The 21,822-nt window shown below is 45.2% G+C and overlaps 1 protein-coding gene across 2 annotated transcripts; it reads right to left on the minus strand.

Moving 5' to 3' along the window:
* Window positions 1-15,182: 15,182 nt before the first annotated feature.
* LOC123133729 (uncharacterized) lies at window positions 15,183-20,815 on the minus strand. 2 transcript variants are annotated; one of them, XR_006465374.1, is made up of 4 exons: window positions 20,402-20,815; window positions 16,595-19,632; window positions 15,944-16,151; window positions 15,183-15,582 (listed from the first exon to the last, which is right to left on the minus strand). XR_006465374.1 is itself a non-coding variant. In XM_044553145.1 (2 exons), exons 1-2 carry the CDS (start codon window positions 20,707-20,709, stop codon window positions 19,563-19,565), a joined length of 378 nt encoding a protein of 125 aa, XP_044409080.1. In that variant the 5' UTR covers window positions 20,710-20,815; the 3' UTR covers window positions 19,264-19,562. The 2 variants fall into 2 exon arrangements, 1 of the variants encoding a protein (XP_044409080.1); XM_044553145.1 differs by lacking the exons at window positions 15,183-15,582; window positions 15,944-16,151 and having other exon boundaries at window positions 19,264-19,632.
* Window positions 20,816-21,822: the final 1,007 nt, after the last annotated feature.

Raw genomic sequence — 21,822 nt, forward strand, 5'->3', positions numbered from 1 at the left:
GGAGAATGATGAGATTGACTTGACCCATTCCGTTAGCTTAGCACTTGATCGTTTAGTATGTTGCTATTGCTTTCTTCGTGACTTATACATGTTCCTACAACTATGAGATTATGCAACTCCCGTTTACCGGAGGAACACTTTGTGTGCTACCAAACATCACAACATAACTGGGTGATTATAAAGGAGATCTATAGGTGTCTCCGAAGGTACATGTTGAGTTGACATATTTCAAGATTAGGATTTGTCACTCCGATTGTCGGAGAGGTATCTCTGGGCCCTCTCGGTAATGCACATCACTATAAGCCTTGCAAGCAATGTAGCTAATGAGTTAGTTACGGGATGATGCATTACGTAACGAGTAAAGAGACTTGCCGGTAACGAGATTGAACTAGGTATTGAGATACCGACGATCGAATCTCGGGCAAGTAACATACCGCTGACAAAGGGAACAACCTATGTTGTTATGCGGTTTGACCGATAAAGATCTTCATAGAATATGTGGGAGCCAATATGAGCATCCAGGTTCCTCTATTGGTTACTGACCAGAGACGTGTCTCGGTCATGTCTACATAGTTCTCAAACCCGTAGGGTCCGCACGCTTAAAGTTAGATGACGGTTATATTATGAGTTTATATGTTTTGATGTACCGAAGATAGTTTGGAGTCCCGGATGTGATCACGGACATGACGAGGAGTCTCGAAATGGTCGAGACATGAAGATTGATATATTGGACGACTATATTCGGACACCGGAATGGTTCCGGGGGTTATCGGATGTATACCAGAGTATCGGGAGGTTACCGAAACCCCCCCAGGGGGGGTTAATGGGCCTCATGGGCCCAAAGTGGAGCAGAGGAGGGGCGGCCAGGGCAGTCCGCACGCCCCCTCCCCCTCTAGTCCGAGTCCAGAAGGAGGGGGGGTGGCGCCCCCCTTTCCTTCCTTTCCTCTCTCCCCTTCCTTCCCCATCTCCTACTTGGACAAGGAAAGGAGGGAGTCCTACTCCCGGTGGGAGTAGGACTCCTCCCTGGCGCGCCTCCTCCACTTGCTCCTTTATATACGGGGGCAGGGGGCACCTCTGGATACAACAATTTGATCCTTGAGATCTATTAGCCGTGTGCGGTGCCCCCCTCCACCATATTCCACCTCGATAATATGTAGGGGTGCTTAGGCGAAGCCCTGCGTCGGTAGAACATCATCATCGTCACCATGCCATCGTGCTGACAGAACTCTCCCTCGAAGCTCGGCTAGATCAGAGGACGTCATCGAGCTAAACGTGTGCTGAACTCGGAGGTGTCGTGCATTCGGTACTTCATCAGTCGGATCGTGAAGACGTACGACTACATCAATCGCGTTGTGCTAACGCTTCCGTTTTCGGTCTACGAGGGTACGTGGATAACACTCTCCCCTCTCGTTTCTATGCATCACCATGATCTTGAGTGTGCGTAGGAAACTTTTTTGAAATTACTACGTTCCCCAACAGAACGGCCTCCCCAGGCGATTTTTTTTACGCCGGTGTCAAAAAAACGGCCCAGTCGCGCCCCCAGGAGCCTGATTTTCGCCGGCCTGGGCCGAAATCAACGCCGGCGGACCCAGGCCGAACCGGGTGTGCTAGGGGGCGCCGGGGCGAGTGATTTTGGCGCGAAGCAGCCACGGACCCCCCGTGTCAGCGAGACGGGCGCTTCGTCGCCCTCATCGCCTCGGTTCCCGCGGGAATCAATGCCAAGGCTGTCGCGCTGCTGCCGCCGGTCAGCCTTGCCATTGATTCCTCATGGGCGGCGCGTCACGGGGCGGCGGTGATGCCTTCCCTCCCGCCACGCATACACACGGGCGTGGCTATATAAGCCGGTGGCCTCCTCGCCTCAGGCCACACCAGCCCTAGCCGCCGAGCTCCCTCACTCTGTCGTGCGCCGCCGCGGCCAAGTCCTCCCTCTCCCTCTCCCGTGCGCTGCCTCCGAGCCCTCCCTCACTCCGATAGCCCCCCAATGGTCGAAAGCTTCCCCGGCGACGAGGCGGTGGCCAACGGCTTCGGCCGCCGCTCGCTCCGCGAACAGGAGTCGTGGCTCCTGTTCGAGGCCAATATCCCGGCGCCGCCGGATATGTGCACCGGGCCGTCGGGGTGGCGGCTCAGCAACGGGGGAGTGCCCGTTCCCCCGTTGCTCGACGCTATGGTGCGGGCCGCCTACTTCGCCGACGAAGTCGAGCTCGCGCACGCCTCCCTCACCGATGAGCAGCGCGCCCTCCCCTAGTATGCCGCCAACAACCACTCGGCGTGGGCGGCGTACTTCGAGCGCTGTCAGGAGCAGAGGTTGGCGTCCACCAACGGGGCGCCGGTGGTGGGTGCTACGTCTTGAGCTTGCATTGGTTTTCCTTGAAGAGGAAAGGGTGATGCAGCAATAGTAGCGTAAGTATTTCCCTCAGTTTTTGAGAACCAAGGTATCAATCCAGTAGGAGGCTCCTCAAAAGTCTCACGCACCTACACAAACAAACAAAGAACTCGCAACCAACGCAATAAAGGGGTTGTCAATCCCTTCACGGCCACTTGCGAAAGTAAGATCTGATAGAGATAGTATGATAAGATAAATATATTTTTGGTATTTTATGATATAGATTCGAAAAGTAAAGATGCAAATAAAAGTAGATTGAAAGCTTATATGATAAAAGATAGACCCGGGGGCCATAGGTTTCACTAGTGGCTTCTCTCAAGATAGCATAAGTATTACGGTGGGTGAACAAATTACTGTCAAGCAATTGATAGAAAAGCGAATAATTATGAGATTATCTAGGCATGATCATGTATATAGGCATCACGTCCGCAACAAGTAGACCGACTCCTTCCTGCATCTACTACTATTACTCCACACATCGACCGCTATCCAGCATGCATCGAGAGTATTAAGTTCATAAGAACAGAGTAACGCATTAAGAAAGATGACATGATGTAGAGGGATAAACTCATGCAATATGATATAAACCCCAGCTTTTTATCCTCGATGGCAACAATACAATATGTGCCTTGCTTCCCCTGCTGTCACTGGGAAAGGACACCGCAAGATTGAACCCAAAGCTAAGCACTTCTCCCATTGCAAGAAAGATCAATCTAGTAGGCCAAACCAAACTGATAATTCGAAAAGACTTGCAAAGATAACTCAATCATACATAAAAGAATTCAGAGGAGATTCAAATATTTCTCATAGATAAACTTGATTATAAACCCACAATGTTGGGTTTCGTAGTAATTTCAAAAAATTTCCTACGCACACGCAGGATCATGTGATGCATAGCAACGAGGGGAAGAGTATTGTCTACGTACCCTACGCAGACCGACTGCGGAAGCGATGACACGACGTAGAGGAAGTAGTCGTACGTCTTCACGATCCAACCGATCAAGCACCGAAACTACGGCACCTCCGAGTTCGAGCACACGTTCAGCTCGATGACGATCCCCGGACTCCGATCCAGCAAAGTGTCGGGGAAGAGTTCCGTCAGCACGACGGCGTGGTGACGATCTTGATGAACTACAGCAGCAGGGCTTCGCCTAAACTCCGCTACAGTATTATCGAGGAATATGGTGGCAGGGGGCACCGCACACGGCTAAGGAATCGATCACGTGGATCAACTTGTGTCAACTTGTGTGTTTAGAGGTGCCCCTGCCTCCGTATATAAAGGAGTAGAGGGGGGGAGGCTGGCCGGCCATAGAGGGAGGCGCAGGAGAGTCCTACTCCCTCTGGGAGTAGGATTCCTCCCCCCAATCCTAGTCCAACTAGGATTCCTCGGAGGGGAAGGGAGAGAGGGGGGCCGGCCACCTTCTCCTAGTCCTAATAGGACTAGGGGAGGGGGAAGAGGCGCAGCCACCTTGGTCTGCCCCTTTCTCCTTTCCACTAAGGCCCATGAAGGCCCATATGGCTTCCGGGGGGTTCCGGTAACCCTCCCGGTAACCCGGTAAAATCCCGATTTCACCCGGAACACTTCCGATGTCCAAACATAGGCTTCCAATATATCAATCTTTACGTCTCGACCATTTTGAGACTCCTCGTCATGTCCGTGATCACATCCGGGACTCCGAACAACCTTCGGTACATCAAAATGCATAAACTCATAATATAACTATCATCGTAACCTTAAGCGTGCGGACCCTACGGGTTCGAGAACAATGTAGACATGACCGAGACACATCTCCGGTCAATAACCAATAGCGGGACCTGGATGCCCATATTGGCTCCTACATATTCTACGAAGATCTTTATCGGTCAGACCGCATAACAACATACGTTGTTCCCTTTGTCATCGGTATGTTACTTGCCCGAGATTCGATCGTCGGTATCCAATACCTAGTTCAATCTCATTATCGGCAAGTCTCTTTACTCGTTCCGTAATACATCATCTCACAACTAACATATTAGTTGTAATGCTTGCAAGGCTTATGTGATGTGTATTACCGAGAGGGCCCAGAGATACCTCTCCAACAATCGGAGTGACAAATCCTAATCTCGAAATACGCCAACCCAACATCGACCATTGGAGACACCTGTAGTACTCCTTTATAATCACCCAGTTACGTTGTGACGTTTGGTAGTACCCAAAGTGTTCCTCCGGTAAACGGGAGTTGCATAATCTCATAGTCATAGGAACATGTATAAGTCATGAAGAAAGCAATAGCAACATACTAAACGATCGGGTGCTAAGCTAATGGAATGGGTCATGTCAATCAGATCATTCTACTAATGATGTGACCTCGTTAATCAAATAACAACTCATTGTTCATGGTTAGGAAACATAACCATCTTTGATTAACGAGCTAGTCAAGTAGAGGCATACTAGTGACACTCTGTTTGTCTATGTATTCACACATGTATTATGTTTCCGGTAAATACAATTCTAGCATGAATAATAAACATTTATCATGATTATAAGGAAATAAATAATAACTTTATTATTGCCTCTAGGGCATATTTCCTTCAGTCTCCCACTTGCACTAGAGTCAATAATCTAGATTACACTGTAATGATTCTAACACCCATGGAGCCTTGGTGCCGATCATGTTTTGCTCGTGGAAGAGGCTTAGTCAACGGGTCTGCAACATTCAGATCCGTATGCATCTTGCAAATCTCTATGTCTCCCACCTGGACTAGATCCCGGATGGAGTTGAAGCGTCTCTTGATGTGTTTGGTCCTTTTGTGAAATCTGGATTCCTTTGCTAAGGCAATTGCACCAGTATTGTCACAAAAGATTTTCATTGGACCCGATGCACTAGGTATGACACCTAGATCGGATATGAACTCCTTCATCCAGACTCCTTCATTTGCTGCTTCCGAAGCAGCTATGTATTCCGCTTCACATGTAGATCCCGCTACAACGCTTTGTTTAGAACTGCACCAACTGACAGCTCCACCGTTTAATGTAAACACGTATCCGGTTTGCGATTTAGAATCGTCCGGATCAGTGTCAAAGCTTGCATCAACGTAACCTTTTACGGTGAGCTCTTTGTCACCTCCATACACGAGAAACATATCCTTAGTCCTTTTCAGGTATTTCAGGATGTTCTTGACCGTTGTCCAGTGATCCACTCCTGGATTACTTTGGTACCTCCCTGCTAAACTTATAGCAAGGCACACATCAGGTCTGGTACACAGCATTGCATACATGATAGAGCCTATGGCAGATGCATAGGGAACATCTTTCATATTCTCTCTATCTTCTGCAGTGGTCGGGCATTGAGTCTTACTCAATTTCACACCTTGTAACACAGGCAAGAACCCTTTCTTCGCTTGATCCATTTTGAATTTCTTCAAAATTTTGTCAAGGTATGTGTTTTGTGAAAGTCCAATTAAGCGTCTTGATCTATCTCTATAGATCTTAATGCCTAATATGTAAGCAGCTTCACCGAGGTCTTTCATTGAAAAACTTTTATTCAAGTATCCCTTTATGCTATCCAGAAATTCTATATCATTTCCAATCAGTAATATGTCATCCACATATAATATCAGAAATGCTACAGAGCTCCCACTCACTTTCTTGTAAATACAGGCTTCTCCGAAAGTCTGTATAAAACCAAATGCTTTGATCACACTATCAAAACGTTTATTCCAACTCCGAGAGGCTTGCACCAGTCCATAAATGGATCGCTGGAGCTTGCACACTTTGTTAGCTCCCTTTGGATCGATAAAACCTTCTGGTTGCATCATATACAACTCTTCTTCCAGAAATCCATTCAGGAATGCAGTTTTGACATCCATCTGCCAAATTTCATAATCATAAAATGCGGCAATCGCTAACATGATTCGGACGGACTTAAGCATCGCTACGGGTGAGAAGGTCTCATCGTAGTCAATCCCTTGAACTTGTCGAAAACCTTTTGCGACAAGTCGAGCTTTGTAGACAGTAACATTACCATCAGCGTCAGTCTTCTTCTTAAAGATCCATTTATTCTCAATTGCTTGCCGATCATCGGGCAAGTCAACCAAAGTCCATACTTTGTTTTCATACATGGATCCCATCTCAGATTTCATGGCTTCAAGCCACTTTGTGGAATCTGGGCTCACCATCGCTTCTTCATAGTTCGTAGGTTCATCATGATCTAGTAGCATGACTTCCATAATAGGATTTCCGTACCACTCTGGCGCGGATCTTACTCTGGTTGATCTACGTGGTTCAGTAGTATCTTGATCTGAAGTTTCATGATCATTATCATTGGCTTCCTCACTAACCGGTGTAGGTGTCACTGAAACAGTTTTCTGTGATGAACTACTCTCCAGTAAGGGAGCAGGTACAGTTACCTCGTCAAGTTCTACTTTCCTCCCACTCACTTCTTTCGAGAGAAACTCCTTCTCTAGAAATGATCCATTCTTAGCAACGAATGTTTTGCCTTCGGATCTGTGATAGAAGGTGTACCCAACAGTTTCCTTTGGGTATCCTATGAATACACATTTCTCCGATTTGGGTTCGAGCTTATCAGGTTGAAGCTTTTTCACATAAGCATCGCAGCCCCAAACTTTAAGAAACGACAACTTTGGTTTCTTGCCAAACCATAGTTCATAAGGCGTCGTCTCAACGGATTTTGATGGTGCCCTATTTAACGTGAATGCGGCCGTCTCTAAAGCATAACCCCAAAATGATAGCGGTAAATCTGTAAGAGACATCATAGATCGCACCATATCTAGTAAAGTACGATTACGACGTTCGGACACACCATTGCGCTGTGGTGTTCCGGGTGGCGTGAGTTGTGAAACTATTCCACAGTTTTTCAAATGTACACCAAACTCGTAACTCAAATATTCTCCTCCACGATCAGATCGTAGAAACTTTATTTTCTTGTTACGATGATTTTCAACTTCACTCTGAAATTCTTTGAACTTTTCAAATGTTTCAGACTTATGCTTCATTAAGTAGATATATCCATATCTGCTCAAATCATCTGTGAAGGTGAGAAAATAACGATATCCGCCACGAGCCTCAATATTCATCGGACCACATACATCGGTATGTATGATTTCCAACAAATCTGTTGCTCTCTCCATAGTACCGGAGAACGGTGTTTTAGTCATCTTGCCCATGAGGCACGGTTCGCAAGTACCAAGTGATTCATAATCAAGTGGTTCCAAAAGTCCATTAGTATGGAGTTTCTTCATGCGTTTTACACCGATATGACCTAAACGACAGTGCCACAAATAAGTTGCACTTTCATTATCAACTCTGCATCTTTTGGTTTCAACATTATGAATATGTGTATTACTACTATCGAGATTTAGTAAGAATAGACCACTCTTCAAGGGTGCATGACCATAAAAGATATTACTCATATAAATAGAACAACCATTATTCTCTGATTTAAATGAATAACCGTCTCGCATTAAACAAGATCCAGATATAATGTTCATGCTCAACGCTGGCACCAAATAACAATTATTTAGGTCTAATATTAATCCCGAAGGTAGATGTAGAGGTAGCGTGCCGACCGCGATCACATCGACTTTGGAACCGTTTCCCACGCGCATCGTCACCTCGTCCTTAGCCAATCTTCGCTTAATCCGTAGCCCCTGTTTCGAGTTGCAAATATTAGCAACAGAACCAGTATCAAATACCCAGGTGCTACTGCGAGCATTGGTAAGGTACACATCAATAACATGTATATCACATATACCTTTGTTCACCTTGCCATCCTTCTTATCCGCCAAATACTTGGGGTAGTTCCGCTTCCAGTGACCAGTCTGCTTGCAGTAGAAGCACTCAGTTTCAGGCTTAGGTCTAGACTTGGGTTTCTTCTCTTGAGCAGCAACTGGCTTGCTGTTCTTCTTGAAGTTCCCTTTCTTCTTTCCTTTGCCCTTTTTCTTGAAACTAGTGGTTTTGTTAACCATCAACACTTGATGCTCCTTTTTGATTTCTACCTCCGCAGCTTTCAGCATTGCGAAGAGCTCGGGAATAGTCTTGTTCATCCCTTGCATATTATAGTTCATCACGAAGCTCTTGTAGCTTGGTGGCAGTGATTGGAGAATTCTGTCAATGACGCAATCATCCGGAAGATTAACTCCCAATTGAATCAAGTGATTATTATACCCAGACATTTTGAGTATATGCTCACTGACAGAACTGTTCTCCTCCATCTTGCAGCTATAGAACTTATTGGAGACTTCATATCTCTCAATTCGGGCATTTGCTTGAAATATTAACTTCAACTCCTGGAACATCTCATATGCTCCATGACGTTCAAAACGTCGTTGAAGTCCCGATTCTAAGCCGTAAAGCATGGCACATTGAACTATCGAGTAGTCATCAGCTTTGCTCTGCCAGACGTTCATAACATCTGGTGTTGCTCCAGCAGCAGGCCTGGCACCCAGCGGTGCTTCCAGGACGTAATTCTTCTGTGCAGCAATGAGGATAATTCTCAAGTTACGGACCCAGTCCGTGTAATTGCTACCATCATCTTTCAACTTTGCTTTCTCAAGGAACGCATTAAAATTCAACGGAACAACAGCACGAGCCATCTATCTACAATCAACATAAACAAGCAAGATACTTTTAGGGACTAAGTTCATGATAAATTTTAAGTTCAATTAATCATATTACTAAAGAACTCCCACTTAGATAGACATCCCTCTAATCCTCTAAGTGATCACGTGATCCAAATCAACTAAACCATGTCCGATCATCACGTGAGATGGAGTAGTTTCATCGGTGAACATCATTATGTTGATCATATCTACAGGGACGGAGCCAGGAATTTTGTATAGGGGGGGCGAGTTGCAGACTTGAGCTCTTATAGGCAGTTGGGCATCGGTTAACCATAAAAAAAATTCCTTGCAAAAACCTAAGCCTGAACTAGTGTTTTCATTAGTGTGAACACTACAAAAAACTATTAAAATGTGCATTTTTGGCAAGACAAATTTAGTTTCCAAATTGATTGCATTACGAATTTGGTAGACAATACAATATCTATCTATTGATTCCAAATTCAGTTTTCATGTCGATCAATTAACAATCATTCGTTTTAACCCACAAAAATCAGATATTTGAAGCTGATATTAATTATGAGAGTGGACGTACCATACACGCAAAGAGGATGTCAGATTCCGTGCATCATCTCCTCCGTGGTCGCTCATGGTGGTGGTGTTTCTCCTAATCTCCTTTATGGTTGCTGAGGAAATGATCAATTGGGATTGCTAGGCTTGAACGGTTGGAAGCAAGTGCCCTAGGAAACATTTTCCATTCTTCTCTTCCTCTTCGTATCTACACACAACAGCCAATATTTCCTACTGTAATTAACTTCTCATGTTCGTAGGTTTTTTATGGAACAACCACACAAATTAGAGCAGATTAAAGATCAGGAGATGAAGTAAGGGACTAACCGTGCAGGTAATCAGCCGTGGCGGATCTCGATCAACCCCCCTATGATCTTCGCTTGGAGACTGAAGCTAATCTTGCGGGTAGGCGGAGATTGGAGGCGACGACAGATGGAAAGATCGCACGAGCCGCAATCTGCGTGCGTTCTGTTGGAGCGATATAAAATCGTGTCGATCGCCAGGATTGTAGCAGACTGCGTTGGTGCTCCTGGTCGCAAGCCCTTGACCGGTGGGCTCTGTTTTCTTTGACCTCGATGGTGGGCCTTTTTTTTGCTGGGTTGTGATCTGTTGTTTCTTGTACATGGGCTGCCCGAGGGGTTTCACGGTGTTACACGAGACAAGTGGACAGGGGGGGCGAATCAAGTCAAAAGGCCTGCTAATAAACGGATCTAACTAATCGCTATTGAGGAGAACAACTTCGTTGGGGGGGGGTCTAGCCCCCCCTCGTCCCCCCTTGTCTCCGTCCCTGCATATCTACTATATGATTCACGCTTGACCTTTCGGTCTCCGTGTTCCGAGGCCATATCTGCATATGCTAGGCTCGTCAAGTTTAACCTGAGTATTCTGCGTGCGCAACTGTTTTGCACCCGTTGTATTTGAACGTAGAGCCTATCACACCCGATCATCACGTGGTGTCTCAGCACGAAGAACTTTCGCAACGGTGCATACTCAGGGAGAACACTTCTTGATAATTTAGTGAGAGATCATCTTATAATGCTACCGTCAATCAAAGCAAGATAAGATGCATAAAAAGATAAACATCACATGCAATCAATATAAGTGATATGATATGGTCATCATCATCTTGTGCTTGTGATCTCCATCTCCGAAGCACCGTCATGATCACCATCGTCACCGGCGCGACACCTTGATCTCCATCGTAGCATCGTTGTCGTCTCGCCAATCTTATGCTTTCACGACTATCACTACCGTTTAGTAATAAAGTAAAGCATTACATCGCGATTGCATTGCATACAATAAAGCGACAACCATATGGCTCCTGCCAGTTGCCGATAACTTGGTTACAAAACATGATCATCTCATACAATAAAATTCAGCATCATGCCTTGACCATATCACATCACAACATGCCCTGCAAAAACAAGTTAGACGTCCTCTACTTTGTTGTTGCATGTTTTACATGGCTGCTACGGGCTTAAGTAAGAACCAATCTCACCTACGCATCAAAACCACAACGATAGTTTGTCAAATAGACTCCGTTTTAACCTTCGCAAGGACCGGGCGTAGCCATACTTGGTTCAACTAAAGTTGGAGAGGCAGTCGCCCGCAAGCCATCTCTGTGCAAAGCACGTCGAGGGAACCGGTCTCGCGTAAGCGTACGCGTAAGGTTGGTCCGGGTCGTCTCGTCCAACAATACCGCCGAACCAAAGTATGACATGCTGGTAGGCAGTATGACTTGTATCGTCCACAACTTACTTGTGTTCTACTCGTGCATATAACATCAACATCAATAACCTAGGCTCTGATACCACTGTTGGGTTTCGTAGTAATTTCAAAAAATTTCCTACGCACACGCAGGATCATGTGATGCATAGCAACGAGGGGAAGAGTATTGTCTACGTACCCTACGCAGACCGACTGCGGAAGCGATGACACGACGTAGAGGAAGTACTCGTACGTCTTCACGATCCAACCGATCAAGCACCGAAACTACGGCACCTCTGAGTTCGAGCACATGTTCAGCTCGATGACGATCCCCGGACTCCGATCCAGCAAAGTGTCGGGGAAGAGTTCCGTCAGCACGACGGCGTGGTGACGATCTTGATGAACTACAGCAGCAGGGCTTCGCCTAAACTCCGCTACAGTATTATCGAGGAATATGGTGGCAGGGGGCACCGCACACGGCTAAGGAATCGATCACGTGGATCAACTTGTGTCAACTTGTGTGTTTAGAGGTGCCCCTGCCTCCGTATATAAAGGAGTAGAGGGGGGGAGGCTGGCCGGCCATAGAGGGAGGCGCAGGAGAGTCCTACTCCCTCTGGGAGTAGGATTCCTCCCCCCAATCCTAGTCCAACTAGGATTCCTCGGAGGGGAAGGGAGAGAGGGGGGCCGGCCACCTTCTCCTAGTCCTAATAGGACTAGGGGAGGGGGAAGAGGCGCAGCCACCTTGGGCTGCCCCTTTCTCCTTTCCACTAAGGCCCATGAAGGCCCATATGGCTTCCGGGGGGTTCCGGTAACCCTCCCGGTAACCCGGTAAAATCCCGATTTCACCCGGAACACTTCCGATGTCCAAACATAGGCTTCCAATATATCAATCTTTACGTCTCGACCATTTTGAGACTCCTCGTCATGTCCGTGATCACATCCGGGACTCCGAACAACCTTCGGTACATCAAAATGCATAAACTCATAATATAACTGTCATCGTAACCTTAAGCGTGCGGACCCTACGGGTTCGAGAACAATGTAGACATGACCGAGACACATCTCCGGTCAATAACCAATAGCGGGACCTGGATGCCCATATTGGCTCCTACATATTCTACGAAGATCTTTATCGGTCAGACCGCATAATAACATACGTTGTTCCCTTTGTCATCGGTATGTTACTTGCCCGAGATTCGATCGTCGGTATCCAATACCTAGTTCAATCTCGTTATCGGCAAGTCTCTTTACTCGTTCCGTAATACATCATCTCACAACTAACATATTAGTTGTAATGCTTGCAAGGCTTATGTGATGTGTATTACCGAGAGGGCCCAGAGATACCTCTCCAACAATCGGAGTGACAAATCCTAATCTCGAAATACGCCAACCCAACATCGACCATTGGAGACACCTGTAGTACTCCTTTATAATCACCCAGTTACGTTGTGACGTTTGGTAGTACCCAAAGTGTTCCTCCGGTAAACGGGAGTTGCATAATCTCATAGTCATAGGAACATGTATAAGTCATGAAGAAAGCAATAGCAACATACTAAACGATCGGGTGCTAAGCTAATGGAATGGGTCATGTCAATCAGATCATTCTACTAATGATGTGACCTCGTTAATCAAATAACAACTCATTGTTCATGGTTAGGAAAGATAACCATCTTTGATTAACGAGCTAGTCAAGTAGAGGCATACTAGTGACACTCTGTTTGTCTATGTATTCACACATGTATTATGTTTCCGGTAAATACAATTCTAGCATGAATAATAAACATTTATCATGATTATAAGGAAATAAATAATAACTTTATTATTGCCTCTAGGGCATATTTCCTTCACACAATTCATCGGATCTCGACAAACACACCGCAAAAAGAGTTACATCGAATAGATCTCCAAGAAGATCGAGGAGAACATGGTATTGAGATCTAAAAAAGAGAGAAGAAGCCATCTAGCTAATAACCATGGACCCGAAGGTCTGTGGTAAACTACTCACAACTCATCGGAGGGGCTATGGTGTTGATGTAGAAGCCCTCCGTGGTCGATTCCCCCTCCAGGGGAGCGCCGGCGAAGGCTCCAAGATGGGATCTCGCGGATACAGAAGGTTACGGCGGTGGAATTAGGTTTTCGTTGGCTCCCTTGATGTTCTCGGGGTACATGGGTATATATAGGAGGAAGAAGTAGGTCGGTGGTCGCCCAAGGGGCCCACGAGATAGGGGGCGTGCCCTGTAGGGGTGGGCGCGCCCTCCACCCTCGTGGCCGCCTCGGCTGCTTCTTGACTTGCACTCTAAGTCCTTTGGATCACATTCGTTCCAAAAATCACGTTCTCGAAGGTTTCATTCCGTTTGGACACCATTTGATATTCCTTTTCTTTGAAATACTGAAATAGGCAAAAAAAAAACAGCAATACAGGCTGGGCCTCCGGTTAGTAGGTTAGTCCTAAAAATGATATAAATGTGTAAAGTAAAGCCCATAAACATCCAAAACGGGTAATATAATAGCATGGAACAATAAAAAATTATAGATACGTTGGAGACGTATCAGTGGGCGGCATGAAGAACAGCGAGGGGCGCCACGTGTGGTGGGGCGTCCCTGGACGCACGCTCGACGGCGTGCTGGCGCACCTTGAGGGCGGCAACGAGCCGCCGCTGGCATACCCTCCTCCGGCGGCCCCGGCCCACGGCCCACCACCGACGTGCCGGGCAATGGCTGCCCAGGAGGTTCGTCTCTTCATCGTCTTCCTCCTCCTCGTCTCGATCTTCTTCCCACTCCTCCAGCTCTCCGGCGCTGCTCGACGTCAAGGCCGAGCCCGCGGCAGAGACGTCACTTGGCCGGCGCACCCGCAGCGCCGGCATCATCATCAACGAAGGCGGCTGGCGCGCCCCCTCGTCGGCTCCTCCGCGCTTCGTCAAGCCGAAGACGGAGCCGGGGCTCGCGCCGGTGAAAACGGAGCCGGGGCTCCCCGCCGTGAAGACGGAGCCCGGCGAGGTGGAGCTCGACGACGATGCAGCTCTGAAATGGGCGCGCAAGGAATTCTTCAGGATGGAGAGGGAGCGCCAGGTCGCCGCACTGCGGCGCTTCGAGCAGCGCCGCCGGGGCTGCGAAGAAGGAGGAGCCAACGGATGGAGATGCTGTTAGCTAGCGGCGTGTGTATCTCGCCGGAAGAACTCGCCCCGGCAGGCTGCGTCTACGGTCGAGGCTGCACCGACAGGGCAGGACGTGCCGCTGGAGACTGCCAAGCGCCAGCCAATCCTGTCTTTTCATGCTATTTGAAGCTGTAGCTTTGTTACGATTTGATCTTGTTATAGGTAAGAACATGCTCTGAACGACCATCCCGGTTACAGCCAAAAAAAGAAAAAAGAAATCGCTGGATGCACCGTTTCACTTTATTGGAACGAAACCACACCACAGGCACTCGAGCAATCAAGGTAATATAGGGCCGCTCGATAATTGATGGCTGCCATCACAGGTCACAGCAGGACACTCAATAATCGATGGCTTCGGCTGCATCTACACGTGGGAAGAATCAGGGGCTCTCTTATCTAACTAGATTGGAATCGCGTCTTGGCGCGAGGGTGCCGGTCCAACGTTTTTAAGAAGCAGGTGATGCTAAATCAATAGTAATTTAGATTTAGCATATGCATTCACATAAGATAAGTCAGTAGTAATCCACGTTTAGCATATGCATGATAACGATGCAGTGAAGAAAAAACATTCAACTGTTATAGGAGCGAGACATAGTGGTGCTCAATATCGGCATGAGTCTATAAGGCAAAATCAATTTCAGTGCGTTCATAAGACCACTCGACAGAAAGTTTGAAACCAATAGCGCACCCACTCAACAGGAAGTGCGGCTTGCCGCACCCAACTTGACCCTGTCATATCCAGTCCACCAAAACAATAATACAGATGGGTAAAACACTATTAATAAGGACTATAACCACAATGAGTCTGCTATTGCGTGTATATACTTACACCACAACGAGCTTTACATTGCAATATATACACTTACACATTGGCTGATAACACGTTTTAGGGTGGACAGGTAAGGCGAGACTCGATACAACTTACCAACCACTATCATTATCACTTATAGTCTCAAAAGTGGTATGTTGAGCAATAAAAATGAACAACTCCTATTACAAAAAGACAATAACTCTTTAGTAGGGTAAAGGGCAAGCTTTGCTAAAGTCACTTCGTATGGGTCAATCGCAAGGATCCGATGCTCATAGCAAATAAAACAGCATGTGACAATGATATTGTGGAGTTGTTTCATGGTGAGCAAGTCCTTGATGCTTCTTCCTATAGTTTGTCAAGTATTTCAGGATGCTGCAGTTCCAATTCCTTATTTCAAACTACAAAACAGAACCACAATGAAAAAATGATTAGCAAATTGGTTCAAGAATATCGAACAAAAATACCCACTTTCACTTTAGCTTAACTTTGATATCTTGTTTTTTTTGTTTACCTATGATTTCTTTTGCAAGTCAGTCATATAAGAACAAAGATAAATCACAGATGACATATACGACAAAATATTATAGAAATGTACAAATAGTAACTGATTGAAAGAGAAGCTACTTAAAACGCTTAATTAGACTGAGCACATACATAACTGGAAGGGAAATGAATTTGCCTTAGACAATGAAATTTCATTATAAGATGAAACAACACAAAATAACTATCTGGCTAACGATAATTGTTTCACTCATTTACCTGTTGAAATATCCCTAGTTGGATTGTCTTGGATCTTCCTGGGTTCTGCCATTGCGGAAAAGTGCAACATGGACAGCCAGAAAACCACAGTTGCACCCACACGTTGGTTGTAGTTCCTACAACGCGCGTACTTTGCATCAGACAAACAAATCTTGCTAAGAATCGCACTGAACATAGCCCTTGGTCTGACCGTGATAGCAGTCATCTCCTTCAAAAGGAAAATGAAGTTAAGAAAATGCAAAGGCACACCAACATGCTTGTAGTTGTAGGAGTAATTCAGAGAGGAAGCAGTGCATGTTTTAATCAAATCGCAATGGCAGTGGTATAAAATTGTATTGCTTACACAAACCAGTTCTAAGATGGGCAAAGATATATATGTATTTCCTCCATTCACAAATAGATATTTCAGTATGGGCTATGTATGGACTGAAATGAGTGAACAAACCAGAATACATAGTCCATGTTGGTTTGTTATCCATTCGTAGTCCAACAACTTACATTAGCTCTGTCAGACAACCCATCTTCCATCAAATAATACAAAGAATATTCTAAAACACCGATTTCTAGCTAGCACCAATCACTGGATCTAATAGAATAGAGGGAGGGGCAGAAATTTGTGCATGATTTTAAAAGGCACAAAAGAAACCGCACCATGTGGTGGATGATTCGGTGGGGAACTTGAACCGGAAGAATCCAAGGAAGCTAGCATCACGGGTTTGATCGGTGGCTGGTGAAGGAGGGGGTTGATGCAGTGCGAGGCAGAAATGGCGGTGGCGTAAGAGGCCATGGACGACATATTCGACGTTGCGGCGTGGTCTAAGGCGTCACGGCCAAGCCCATGACATACAAAACCTTCTACTTGGTCATCAAAAACCAATACTACTGCTTTGAGACATCGGCGCCCTACAAAATATACAGAGGGGGTAAAATGAATGGGATATGTGCTGCAAAATAATAACTGAATGATTATCGGTGCAAGAAAAAAATCAATTTCCTTTGGATGTTCACTTTATTCATATGACAAGTATGGGTTTAATCAGCAGTACGCAGAAACTTGTGTGAATTAAAATACCAACTTCACTATGGGAAGTATAGTTTCTCCGTATGTCATTGTGTCAAGATAAAGCATGTTATTTCACACTCACTTAGAATCATAAGTTCCAGTGAACTTTCCATGCAGCAATAGAAAATAAGAAGTCCTTTCATCTTTACCTTTGACCGAACATGCAAGTGGTTGAACCCAGCCCTTGCATGATGTGAAACTGTCGATTGTAGAACTAAAGCGCTATTAAAAGTAATTACATCTGGAAACAAGAAGTAGAATTGGCAAGATACTAAGAAGCACAACACAAACTGATCAGCGGTATAATCGTTACAAAGTGAGAAGCAAAAATGACATTATTGGAACAAAAAGAGACGCAATAATCTTAATGAAATAACCACATAGTAAACCGAATACAATGTTCTACAGGCTTCAGCCATCTTGTATTTCGTTTGTTCCACGAAAGAATCAAATCATTAAATTGTTAAAAGTCAAATGAAAGTAAAGCACCAAGTCAGCTAGGAACATATGTGTTTTAGAAGTATATATGAGAGAAAATGTCATCCTTGGTATGGAACCATTAACCATTCATGCAACGAATACATTAATTGCAAAATCAAACATTTGCCTTTCTAACATGGTGACCAGATTACCTGTACTACAATCAAAAGTATGATATACTGCGATAGATATGCATACACCTCAATGTCTTATCACACAATTATACATAAAATTAACCAGCGAAATGAGGCTAGGACCTAGCGGCTGTAGCAAGGGATTCAATCGAACAGACGTTGGGGCTAAACACTGGTCATTGGGGTTGGTGAATGGAATAGGCAGGTGATTCCATCCATTAACAAAGCTACTCCAACCTTCTTAATCACAACAACATATAAAGGCAGGAGTCTCACCTTGTTGTTGTAGGTTGGCGATGAGGCAGTAGCTGCAAGATCAGAGAGGCCGTTAGTTGGGGAGAGGAGGCCGAAGCGAGCTCGTTCCGGTCGGTGGCAACGGGACTTATCTGGAAGGCAGCTCCTGGGTGCCTTGCACGGTGTATCAAAGGCTGCTCACCTCGGGCCATCCAGGCCATCCTAGGAAGAGCGAAACTGCACTGGCATTAGTATTCGTACCTTTGCTTGTTCAGAACTTTGGATCAAAATATAATTGCACCTGTCACAACAATATAACATGAATACACATGTGCATTTGTGTGTCTCATATATTTGTTTAGAGCAGAACTTGCCACAGACACGCGCGCGCGCGCACACACACACACACACACACACACACACATTGGAAACAATGGTATTTAATTTGGTGGCACTGAAAATAAGGAAAATAGCACTACTAACAGAGGCTATAAAATCATTCCAATGAAAATCAAAAAGCTGGGACAGTCATCAAATTATCATGGCATTGGCATCTCACAAAGACATGTCATCTCAGCTTTCAATCCATAAGAAAATCGAGATTGAGAGATAGACGGACATGTACATCATCGGCAGTCACTTCAAGGAGTTCTACATGGAAGTTGTCTGTCTCTTCGGTGTGGCGGAGGTTGTGCCTCTCTTGCTGAGCACCAATTGGCATAATAAGGTTCATGATGTTTGAACAAGTAATACAGGTAGATTTTGCATAATATGGCAGCGCACCATATCTCACAATTAGAATACATTATAATATTGAAAACAGAAAATGAAGTGACCAATTAGACTACTCCAATTTAGGTGACCACATTCTATAGTTTAAATTCAAAAGTTAGGCTTCTCCCTAAAGCATACACTCAAATAGGGGGCATTTAAAAAGAATCTGGATGAAACGTATACAAAACTGCATAGTTTTTTTTTCTGAAACACATAAAGGTTATGTAGAATATCAAGCGATCTAACCTTGATTTATTTTACTGCAAATAACTAAAAAAAACAACCATTATACTATGCAACATAAACGACATTTCTTCAGACACCTAAAAATCTGAATCCACGACAACAATCACATTAGAAGCAATAACATTTAACCTCTATTCGGGTGTGAAGTTCAATAGATAGATAGAAGCACCTTCAATGATAGAAAACAATCAGACACTAACAAAATGGATTCAATTGCATATGTAAGGTGATCAGGTGTAGCCTAAAACAGTACTCTTGAGATGTCAGCAGGTGACATTTTTCTATGGAAATAAAAATAATTAAATAAGCTAACGATGAATTACACAAAATAGGAATGGATCTTAAAAATAGAACTAAAAAGGACGACTGATTTAAAGAAGAGAATGAAGGCGACTTCAGTCCCTGTAATGCCCATCGCAATTCCAATATCAGCTAATTTCAGTGCTGGTGCATCATTCACTCCATCACCAGTCATTGCAACAACTTCACCATCTTCTTTGAGCAGCCTAACAACTTCCTGCTTATGTTTTGGCTCTGCCCTTGAGAAGAGAAGGCCACATGTTTGCCTCAACAACTTCTTATCAGAAGAGCCATAAATTCCTTCCCTGCAAAGCCCTTTGAGCTAATGTTTTCACTGGGACCAAAAACCCCAATCTCACGGCATATCGCCTCTGCTGTTTCTTTGTTATCACCATAACACGTATACCAGCAGCCCTGCAATCTTCAATTGTTTTGTGGACTTCTTCTCGTGGAGGATTCTGTGGTAGTATAGTAATAATTATGTTAAAGATACATGCAGTTTTCAATGTGAATAAATATCCAGTAATTGTACCCACTGCCTTTTCACATTATTGGATATGTCACAACATTGTATAGTGAAAGGCTATGAATATCCAGTAATTGTACCCACTGCCTTTTCACATTACTGGATATGTCACAACATTGTATAGTGAAAGGCTGTGAAAATACTCATGCCGTTGTCCTTTGCATGGATGTGCTTACACAAGATAAAATTGTACCCACTGCCTTTTCACATTACTGGATATCCAAAGGCTGTGAATAAAGGACATATCCAGTATTTTTATTCACAGCCTTTGTTCTCACAAGAATTTAAACTTTGCATGAGTATTCAATGAAAACACTATACAATGTATTTTTATTCACATTACTGGATATGTCACTTTGCATGGATGTGCTTACACAAGATAATGTGAAACGAAGGCATGTGAGAAAACCAAAGTCAGGACTCTAGATATGACTGGATCCTGAGCAGCATAAACACACCACATAGCATACATAATCAGTCTATGAATTTCCCATGCACAAAATTACCCAAGCAGAGCACACAGCAGCTATAGGGCATAGACACACAGCAGAGAAACATCAGTATACCACAACATAAAATTGCTCTAAAACTGAACCCCCACTTCCCCTAAACCATAATACAAAATCTTAATGGCTTCAGTGGCCTCCCATACCACTCTGACAAAGCAGGAAACACAACCAGGATGGGAGTAGACAGCGCACCTGAGTGACATCCATCGCTTCGACATCATCCACGTACTCCTCTGGGATCTGGACAGTGCCGGGTGCCGCGACCTTAGGAGAGGAGGCCGTTGGAAGGGGTCGGCGTACTTGGTCGGCGCATCGAGCAGCTCCAGAACCAGCATGGCGAGGGAGTAGGGGAGGAGGAGGCCGACCGCCCACGCCGCGTCCCATACGCCACCGCATTTGCCTCGCCTCGCCATTCCTCCTTCCCTCCCGTGGGAGCCGGAGCCGGGGCCAGGCATTAGGGTTTGGGAGGCGCCAGATGAGGGGTGGAAGGAGGAGGCCATGAGGGGACGAAGCCGGGCGACGGCGGGGCAGGGAGGGGAGAGGAGGCGGCGGCTAGGCGGGAGGAGCGGGGCACAGGGGAGGAGAGGAGGCGGCGGCGAGGCTGGAGGAGCGGGGCGCGGGGGAGGAGAGGAGGCGGCGACGAGTGCGGGGGGAGGAGACGGCTAGGTCACCCACGGCAGCGCCCCCTTTTTATACCCCTGTACGCAAAATGACCAAAATACCCTCTACGGGGGGCAAGATTTACGTGCGGTGTGGCACGGGATCTTTACAGTGGGGTAAAACTGTTCATTGCAACAGTGTCAACTCTCGATCCGACGGCGCAGGTCATCTGGGAGCTTGATCCGACGGCCCAGATTCCATCAAACGCGCAGATCCAACGGCCAGGAACGCAAAGCGGCTGAGGAGGCTGGAGGTTCACTGGCATTCTTATTACTCGATCAAGCCGACTAAGATTGATTAATGGCCTCTCGACAGGCAGAATCCGAGCGGCAAAAAGATGCCCTGCCTCGCTGTCACTCGCGCGGTGGGTTCGACGAAGCTGCATCAGACCCAGGGAGCCAATAAACAAATGAGCACTGCCTCTGGTCGGTGCATAGTAGTTCTTTTTTATTTACTTCGTTATGTTACAGTTTTGATCTAAGTTACCCGCAAAAAATAATTTTGATCTTAATTTTTAACTAAGTTTATTAATAATAATGTAAACTTTCACAATAAAAAGTATATATGATATGAAAGCATATTGAATGATGATTTTAATGGTATTGATTTGGTATCGTGGATTTTTTCTGTATTATAAACTTGATCACCCCGTAAAAAAGTATTATAAACTTGATCAAATTTTAGAAAGTTTGGCTCGAGATAAAGCTAATATGCAAAGTAAATAAAATGAAGAGAGTGTTGTAAGTGCCATCAAAAGCACATCACTGAATTTATATACAGATAGTTCTAACACATACTATCTTCGTTTGGGTTTACTATCCTCCTTCATATTTTCTATCAAATTTTGATCATATATCTAACTGGCAAAACATAAGTGATATGTTACAAAAATTATATCACTAGATTTGTATTTGAAAGTAGTTTCGGATGGAACTATTTGTGCTACACATTAG

The sequence above is a fragment of the Triticum aestivum genome, chromosome 6B (genome assembly GCF_018294505.1).
Source record: "Triticum aestivum cultivar Chinese Spring chromosome 6B, IWGSC CS RefSeq v2.1, whole genome shotgun sequence".
Lineage (NCBI taxonomy): Eukaryota > Viridiplantae > Streptophyta > Magnoliopsida > Poales > Poaceae > Triticum > Triticum aestivum.